Below are 10000 nucleotides of genomic sequence, written 5' to 3'. Positions count from 1 at the left end.
CGACACTGACCTCATCAAACCTTTGATAGCCATACATGGAGAAGACTGGATCATCACCTAGATCTGCATATATTGAACCGGCCAGCAACTCTGACCTCAAACCCTTAGATCTCCATATATGGAGCTGACCTGTTCTGACATTCCATATGTTGACCTTCCCCACCCGTCCTTCCTCTTCGATGTCTCCCTTTTGACTGACACCTGTCCATTCAAACTCTAGACGGGCCCGCCCCAAAGTTATTAGTGCAGCTGTGCCCGGCAGCCGGCGAAGACTAGAGTTTTCAACAGGCCCGAAGATTATGAGGATGCTTGCACTTGACCTCGCTGTCAGGGCATCTTACTTACTGGTATTACTTTGTCTGTAAAATCTCTTTCAGATCCCATTATCCAAGTACCTGTCTACCTCACTGAGTGAGTAACTCATCTACACACACACACACACACACACACACACACACACACACACACACACACACACACACACACACACACACACACACACACACACACACACACACACACACACACACACACACACACACACACACACACACACACACACACACACACACACACACACACACACACACACACAAAGTGAGAACATGAATAACAACATGTATGAACTGACATGTATGACTTTCCTACCTGCAGACCAGGTTTCCTCCCAGACCCCAATGACGGCAGCCTGTATGTCCTGGGTGGAAAACACAAGGAAGGCTTGATGGTGAGATCAGCAGTTATTCTTCATTTTATCCTCCGTCACGCAAGGGTGTGGTGTGCCAAAAAGAACAAATCTACAAGGTAACAACACATGCTAGCTGGTAAATCTGTTCTTTTTGGCAAGCTACATCACCATCATGGAGTCCCATATACTGTAGATGCCCATATGGGACTCTTACCTTAAACTAAATCCCATTTTTTAAATATATATATATATTTTTTGTATTGAGTTGTTGATCCAAACCTAAAGCCCAAACCACACCAATGGGTCGCCATGCCAACTCCTTGCAACCAAATAGTTGCGAGTAGACACATGTAGTTGCAAGCAACCTTTGAATTGAACCAATTGAATCACCATGTGCCGACGTGCAACAGGACATATATCACACCACTGGGACGAACGCTAAAACCACTTAGTTGCGTCTCCACCCATTGGTGTGGTTTGGGGTTAGAAGGTTGATGACAGGTGTGTAGGACAAAAGGAAAGTCCAAATGCTCACAATGTAAGATCCCACACACTGTCTAGAACCTGCAAAACCTTCTGGATTCTGCATTCTGGATACAAAATTATCCACCAAAAAATATAATACCGGTATACATTATATTATATACATCTAAGTGAATGTATACTTGCATGTTTGTCCTTTTTATAACATTGCTGTGCATTTACAGAAACTACCCTTTACCATCCCAGAGTTGGTCCAATCAGCTCCCTGCAAGAGCTCTGATGGCATACTGTATACTGGTGAGATGTGTGTGTGTGTGTGTGTGTGTGTGTGTGTGTGTGTGTGCGCGCAAAAAAGCTGGCTAAATACTGTTCTGTCTCAGCTACTATGGGCAGTCTGTCTGTCTGGAGAAGGCGTTGTTTCATTTATCCCTAGGTGGCTTAAAAAAAAAAAAAAAAAAAAAACATCCTGTCTAGTAGTGTCAAGTAATAGTATGTAAACAATGTGCTATATATATATTTTTTTCTCTTCTTTTCCCTCTGTGTGTTAAGCATGTGCAGCAGCTATATCTGGTTGGACCATATAATGTATAACCTAATTCTGATCAGTGTTTGGGTCTATTGTATTACGCCTCTTGTGCAGATCCAAATAAAAGAATTAAAATGTGTGTGTGTGTGTGTGTGTGTGTGTGTGTGTGTGTGTGTGTGTGCGTGTGCGTGTCCATCCGTGCATTTCTGCATGTGCTGGCACAGGTTTTGGTCAGGTTTTGTTATACTCAACTAATTTCATGTCATGGATTGGACAAAATGTGACTATGTGGGCGCAGCCGTTGTGCACGGATGTTCAGACGTTTAAACACGCATGTTCAAACACTCGCGCTGCACTACCACAGCTGTCACTGCCTTTGTTTTTTCAGGCTGCTGTCTCATTCTCTGCTATAACTACAGTGTCTCCGTTTACTAATATCATGAATGCTATTAGAGCCACAGGCTACACGAAATGTGTGATGAGAGATGAAAAGACAATGCTATTTTAGTTTTAGTAGACCTGCCGTTTCTATTAATAAATCCTTTGAAATCGAGTAGAGATAAATGTAGAATACTGTCCCTGCTATGCCTACAAAGGGTTTCACATAACAAATTCATAATAAGAAAGGGAATCCAACTCCCATAATTGCATTGAACAGTGTCACTAATGTTTCACTTGCCCGTGAACGACCGTTTCTGAGCAGTTATTTTCATAATTTAATTTAGATGTCTTTGTGTCACATGCCAGCACATATTGGGTTTATTATTGTTCATTATAGAGAAAGCTTGCACAGAGATCTTGTTGTCCTGAACATCGCAATCATGTCTCCTGACGTTTGGTGAATAGAAGTGGCTGTTAATGCTAATTCAAGTTTGTTTAACTTTGGTGTTCTGCATCCTACAACACCGTTATCACAGTTATTAGCTAACCTCACCCCTGGACGGTATCAGGTACGGTCGCCCCTAAACCATCTCGCCCCTCCATTCCTTTTGCCGACCACACGCCGACCGCTCGGTGCCTTGGTTCTTGTATTTAGTTTTACTGAGAATAAGGTTAGAAATAAGTTTAGGGTTGGGCATAGTTTGACTAGGGTTACGTTTAGGTATAGGGTTAGGTTTAGGCATAGTTTTACTGAGGTTAAGGTTAGGAATAAGGTTAGGTTTAACCGTTTAAGCATTATTTACTTAGGTTACTTTAGGAATACCAGGCTGCACAGTTCCGCTGGCTGTTCGCCCGGGGCGAGTTGGTAAAGGGGCGACTCGTTTGGTTTGGTATTCCCCTGGACTCCCATGCTCATTATGCTAGGGTGGGATGGCTCAGGGTAGAGGACACTGAGTAGTAACGCTCATGGGCACAACAACAGAGGGAGCTGGACTGATCTTATTCCCCCCAGATTTGGCACAAACGAGCCACCAAAATGTGGACTGCCCTACGCCTACCAACAGCCATCAGAAACTGCAACTCCATACCCTCCTCCAAAACCGCCATAAAAGAGCACATGGAATTTACAACTGGACCTATACATTTGACCAGTCCCAGTCTTAGCTTGCCAAAAGAATTGACCCCCACTGTATTTCTGTACATTTACATTTTACTGCTCCTAGTATTGATGCTTTCTTGAATTGTATGTCTTTAGATGTCTTGATGAATTTAATACTCTCTTAAAACTCTGGGCTTTTTGTGTTATCCCTTTAGCATTATTGTGTAACTGTAGTTTTTGCAAAATTGTTAATAAAGTATTTAATCAATGTCTACCGGTATGTTTGCAGGTAAGAAACAGGATGTGTGGTTTGTAGTGGATCCTGAAACAGGTGAGAAGCAGACCAGTTTAACCACATCAACCTCTGACTCCATCTGCCCCAACACCCCTCTGCTCTACATAGGTCGCACAGGTAACGCACACACACACACGCACGCACGCACACATACACAACCATACTGCCTCTCATCACCAATTTTGTTTTACAACATTGTGTTTATGATGCTATTCTGTATTTCAGTCAACTTTGGTTATATTTCCCAAGTGGACTTTCAATTAACTAGCTCAAGCAGTTTCTTCCCTCTCTTTGGGTGTATATTTCATCTTTGGTAGTAGACGATGCAATCCCCTCAGTAAACACTTAACAGTCTCGTTGAGTCATGATGCGTCAGCTATGTGTTTGGAGTCAATAGATACTGTAATGGACATTTTCAACCAGATTAGGAAACAGCTACACTTACGAATGTAAGGCTCTGTTTAGACTGCAGTCAAAGGACCTTTAGGACTGACTGTTATTTGCATGTGATCAGAAATGCAACATAAGTTATAATTTTTAACAGACAGGCGACAACAACAGAACCCACAAAAACAGAGACGAGTTACATGCATGAAAACGGTGGAAATTGGACACATTTGAAAACACATCTAAAAGTGGTTCAAGTCGGATTTGTAAATATCAGATTCTATGTGACTGTTTTTCTGTTCAGACAAATTGGATTCCAATCTGGATTTGGCAAAATCTGATTTATGCTGGATTGGGCTGCCAGTCTAAATGGGGCCTAAGACTAAGTTATGATGTGATTGGATGTTCATGTAGGCCTATGTCTGTTTATTTGTGTTCCAGAATACATGATCACCATGTTCGACACCAAAACACAGGAGCTGCGATGGAATGCAACGTACAACGACTACTCTGCTCCCCCGTATGATGAGAAACAAGACTACAGTACGTCTAATTATTGGATACTCTTTAAAAAAAAAATCCATGCCATTAGATCCCATATAAGTAACCATATAGCCTCTGGCTGCAGTCCCCTAGCCAGGTAAACCATTCCGGTTGATTGGCTGTTCCACTTTTTGGTTTATGCAAAACGCCCACCCAGTGCTTGTAACCAGACCGGTCTACAGAAGACACATGATGTGAATTCACGCGACCGGGATGGTTTACCAGGCTAGCAGCCCCCTATTGCAAAAAGGCTTTTAAAAAGGCCTGGAAGTAGTAAAAGATTGCCGTGCCGACCTACTAGCTTATTTAAAATGTCCCCCTCTCCTTCACAATGTTCCCTCTTTTTCCACCCCTGGGAGCCAAGGGCCCCACTTTGCACATGTGTGTGTGTTGACCTTTAACCTTTATTACCTCCCCTACAGAGATGGCTCACCTGGTGTCCAGTGGTGATGGGCTGGTTGTGACAGTTGACAGAGAGACGGGTAGGGAAGTGTGTGATGTCATGTGTTCCACAGTTTGTCTCGTTTGTTTTAGTGTGTTTAGTGTGTTTAGTGTGTTTAGTTTAGTGTGTCAATGTGTGGGTGGCTGGTGGCTCTGCAGCTAGTCTCGCGTTGCCAGACTGTTGCCTCTCGCAATTTCCAAATGCTTCCCATCATACAGTCTGGAGCAACGGAAGAGCCATCATGAGTAAAATATAAAGCTTTACAGTCGCACACATTTATCCTAATGTAAATAGAAATCATCTAAGCATATAAAGCTTGTTGCTTAGCAGAAAAGGAAATAAATCAATTCTAAAGATATTTTAAAATATATTTTCGGGAACGGAAATGGCAGCTTCCTTACTCGGATTTCGGGAGGTGTAGTTCCAGACTCTATATAGCATTCTACTCGGCAGCCAGTTGGTGCATGGACCATATACCCAGGTGTCTTGATTCTCTCTTGGGCAGCGGTGGCTCAGGGGTAGAGTCGCTGGATGGTAACCGCAAGGTTGCCAGTTCGAACCCGGGCTCGCCCAGAGTTAGTGTCGAAGCAAGACACTGAACCCCTATTGCTCCTGATGTGCTGGTTGGTGCCTTGCATGGTTTCCGCCACCATCGGTGTATGAATGTGTGTGTGTGAATGGGTGAATGTAATGCACAATCTATGTAAAGCACCTTGGTTAAAGGCGCTATATAAATGCACCATTTACCATTTCTCTTCGTGTTCAAAATGGCATTAAAGTTGAAAATGTTATTTATAAAATTGCCGTCCTGAACGTTGATGTCCTCACAAGTATAGTAGTACAAATGTGTGTGTAGGCATTACAGTATATAAACCATAGGCATAAGTTATGTGCATGGTTGCATGTTCGTGTACAGTATGTGAATGCCTATGTGTATTACCCCATACAGCATAATAACTGACATGGGAGTGTATGCTTGCGTGTATTTTGTTTGTTGCGTGTGTTTTATTTGTGTGTGTGCGTGTGTTTGTTTTCCAGGTGATGTCCTGTGGAGTCAGAACTACGGCTCTCCTGTTGTTGGCGTCTACCTGTACACCGGAGACTCCCTGAGACACGCCCCTCACCTGTCGCTGGCCATGGAGACCCTGCGCTTCCTCACCTTTGCCTCGGCCAATGAGCAGGCAGACGCACACTCCACGCTCAAATGGAGCTACCAGTTCGTGAAGGAGCAGGCCAGTGCACAAACCCAACTTGTGTAAGAGGAATTATTCACATATTACACGCACGCACGCATGCACACGCACACACACACGCACGCACACGCACACGCACACACACGCGCGCGCACGCACACACGCACACTGGTGTTGATGCTGGTGATGGTCTTTCATTGATTACAGTGATACTAATCTCGTTTTCTCTAGTCCCACTCTTTATGTTGGCAAACTGGACTCCCATCTTTATGCCTCTACCTCACTGGTCCACCATGGCGTGTCACTGGTGGTGAGTACAAAGACAGTGTGTTGTTTTTAATCTATTAGTATCAATTGATGAGTCAAGTCACATAACTAATATAGACAATTAGACATGATACAGAGGAATGCAAGAATGCTCGCCCCTAAACACGCTCGCCCCAGCCCCAAGCTAACTGTATTCCTATAACTTTAACCTCAGTAAAACTATCACTAAACTTAACCTTATTCCTGAAAATAACCTCAGTAAAACTATGACTAAACCTAACCTTATTCCATAACGTAACCTCTGTAAGACCATGCCTAAACCTAACCCTATTCCTAAACTAAATCTCAGTAAAACAAATACAACTGCTGTGGGCGAGTGTGTTTTGGCCAGGTTTCTAACGCACATCCTGAGTGTTGTTCAATTACACCGTAGGCGTAGATAAAAGTGTGAAGTTACACCATGATAATAGATGGCTTCAGAATGTGGATTGGTTCACGTTACTGGTTGGTTTGTCCTCCTCCCTGCAGCCTCGGGGACTAACGCTGGCACGCATCGAGGGGCCGATGACAGCGGGAGTCACCGTCCGAGAGAGAGGAGAGTGTGAGATCACACCCTCCACTGATGTACGCTACCCCCCAGGCAGCACAAACAGCCTGCAGAACCACTGGCTGCTCATTGGTACACACACACACACACACACACACACACACACACACACACACACACACACACACACACACACACACACCCTGACAACCCCAAACTCTAGGGATTCAAGGCTATTGGTTGGGATCATTTCCCCTGGAAGTTGCATTGTAATAGTTTGGTAATGAAAACCTCATGATACAAAGGGCTGAGTCAGGGCTTTACTAACCGATGTAATCCAAAACAAATCAAGGTCACAGGTGACTGTTCAGACTCCAAATATCTAACGGAGGTCCACAAGAGGTAACAAGAGAATGCCAAGACAGAGTGGTAACAAAAAGACTAAAGTTTTATTCTCACTTGGTGAGAATTATAAGCCTTATTTTGCAGATGGAGTCCGTTGATTCCGACGATCTGAACTAATTATACTCTAGTAGTGTAAAAGGGCTCCCCATGTTTAATTTCCAGACATTCGTTTATTGGTTAAAGATTGAAGTCTATGACCACCGTTGAGATGTTCTAAGAGCACCACACACACACACACACACACCTCACCAATCACATACCTATAAACGTAACCATACTTACAGTGCTGGCCCTAACCTAACCTTAACAAACCGTTATTAATTAAACCATGCCATAGATGTTACCACTACAGGACACTCAGCAAATGCAGTTGCTTCTAACCTTTTATCTAAACTGAACCAGCTGTAACCTATAACCATTCTGCCGCCGTCCAATTAAATGACATAAAACACCAGGGTGCTCTCAGGGCAGTTTTGGTTAATACTCTACTCGCTAATGAAGTCAAGAGTGATACAAATAAAACTGCCCAGGACCAGTGGCAGAGCCGGAGACTTGAAGAGGCAAGTTGTCCAATTTAAATTTGTATTTGATTTAATTGGCAGCAGATAGATTAGACCGCCGCCATCTTGGCACACAATGACACTCGGACTCCTATAAATGTACCGGTGTGTCATCGTTTGTGTGTGTCAGGCCATCATGAGCTGCCTCCATTAGCCCACACCACCATGCTGAGGGAGTTCCCGGCCAACCTTCAGCGCTCTGGTGAAGCCGTCATCCCTCCTCGAACCCCTGCTTCCCCCGTCACCCCTGCCGCCCGCTACGACCAGCACCATGTGAGCAACACCCCTTGAAATATAATCTCTATGACATGTAAACTTTAACCCATTTTGACCTGAGATCAGATCCTAAAAATGTCTACTGCATCCTGAGAGTTTTCTGAAAAAGCTATGTTTCTATGTCCGTCGTTTTTGTCAAAAATAGTAGACCTACAAGCTCGTAGCTCATGAGCTTGTAGATCTGCTATTTTTTAATAGCTAAAGCATAACATAATGCTAACACCAAAAGGGGTTCCCGCCCAAAATGAGACAAAGTGTGTATGCCTGAAGTATCGCAAATTACACACGTTGAAAAATGTTCTGCTTCAGCAAAAACAACATTTCCTGTGTTTCAAGCCACATGATTAATCTTTGTTGCATCTGATTTGATGTGAATGCACCTTACGATTATATTAGAATGTTTTAATCATGTTAATCATGTATATAGAACTTAATAACTTTACACATTGGCAGATATTGAAATAATATGCATTAATTATGAGAAAGACTTCTCACTGATGAGATAACATTGTGATCTCTCATTCATTAGGGGTAATTCTTTATCTTATTCTTTTGAGAAAAAAAGTTAGTTTTTTTTAGTAGTTCTGAAAATAATTCTGAGATCGTGGGACTTAACTGATAATGTGTGAGAAATGATTATGTCAAGCAGTCTTTAGAGGATATTGCTATGAATTTTCTAAACTATTTTCATTGTGCTCTTCCATTTGCATTTATTTTTATGGATATGCTCTATTAACCAAGGAGCAAATCTAATATTGCTGTGAGTCTAATGGGACATACAGTACTCGTGGGGGGAACGAAACACGACACACTATTTATTTATTTATTTATTTTTAATAGTTTGTACAGTTCACTCATATGGAAGTTATCAAGGCCAGAATAATTATAGACCCATAGTGATTAAAAGATACGTTATGTATGGCCTGTGTTGTGCAGGCCATATTGAAAGGAAAAAGACCAATAACCATGCAATATACAGATAATGAGTATGTTATGTTTTTATGTTGTGTTATTCAGATTGCTATTCAGTTTGTTACAGAACCACATACACCAAACCTGTAGTGCTGTACAACCTGAATCTACATTAAAAGATCCAAAGAGCGGTGTAAGGCTTCCTACTAGCACACTAAAACACTACTCTTAATCGTCTTCTTAACTTTCTTTGCTTCTCTTCCTGTTCCACTTTCTGTTCTTTAGTTCCAGATGAGTAGCCATGGTGAGGATGATGCTGATGGAGGCGGTGTGGCCGGAAGGACTCAAGGTCAGGGCCAGAAGAGGTCCAATGTGCTGCCCGTCTCTCTGTCTCAGGACCCTCTGACCGTGGCTGTTCTAACACTGCTGCTAGGAGGATGGCTGGCCTTTGCCCTCACTTACCCCTCTGTGAGTCTCTTTCTGTATGTGTGAGGGCGCGACTGTGCATGCGTTGGATGCTATCTGTTTTGCCCAGGTTAACGTGGTTTTGAGGTTAGGTTTAGGCATAGTTTCTGTGAGTTTAGGGTTAAGATTAGGTTTAGGCATTATTTTTGTATAGTTAAAGATTAGGGTTTAAGCTCCACCAAGGAAGTGCATGTGTAACTGCCAATATTGTCAAACTCAGTAGGTTTTTCTGTTTGGTAGTTTGGCGACACTGTGTGGTGAGTGGTAGTAAGTAACATCAAGAGCATTTTAAAAATACAAATCCCACTGTTTCATCAACAGCAAGCTAGTAGATATAGATTCCTCTTCAGGATTAAATTCTGTGTGTGTAGGTGTGACACACACGCACACACACACACACACTGTGTGTGTGTGCGTGCGTGCTGTGTACTTTTTAGTGATGTGTCTCAGTCGTTTCACTGTTTGTACTTTGTATTCTTGCTGTAGTTTGTTCTGTGTTGTAGCTATAGTGTATTTGATTTTATTTCTCCT

General features: G+C 42.8%; 1 protein-coding gene across 2 annotated transcripts in view; it reads left to right on the top strand.

The window, feature by feature from the left end:
• ern2 (endoplasmic reticulum to nucleus signaling 2) overlaps window positions 1–10000 on the top strand; it is a 19206-nt gene that overhangs the window by 2954 nt on the left and 6252 nt on the right. For both annotated transcript variants that reach the window (XM_083765749.1, XM_083765748.1), the window contains exons 3-13: window positions 378–411; window positions 655–727; window positions 1396–1468; window positions 3467–3589; window positions 4301–4402; window positions 4825–4884; window positions 5883–6099; window positions 6269–6347; window positions 6833–6983; window positions 7947–8089; window positions 9290–9472. In XM_083765749.1, the coding sequence (XP_083621875.1) occupies window positions 378–411; window positions 655–727; window positions 1396–1468; window positions 3467–3589; window positions 4301–4402; window positions 4825–4884; window positions 5883–6099; window positions 6269–6347; window positions 6833–6983; window positions 7947–8089; window positions 9290–9472 (1238 nt within the window). The remainder of the gene's footprint in view (window positions 1–377; window positions 412–654; window positions 728–1395; window positions 1469–3466; window positions 3590–4300; window positions 4403–4824; window positions 4885–5882; window positions 6100–6268; window positions 6348–6832; window positions 6984–7946; window positions 8090–9289; window positions 9473–10000) is intronic.

Source organism: Protomyctophum parallelum (genome assembly GCF_964188405.1).
Source record: "Protomyctophum parallelum genome assembly, chromosome: 5".
NCBI lineage: Eukaryota > Metazoa > Chordata > Actinopteri > Myctophiformes > Myctophidae > Protomyctophum > Protomyctophum parallelum.
The sequence above is the reverse complement of the archived record's forward strand: the minus strand, read 5'-3'. Positions and strand labels throughout refer to the sequence as shown.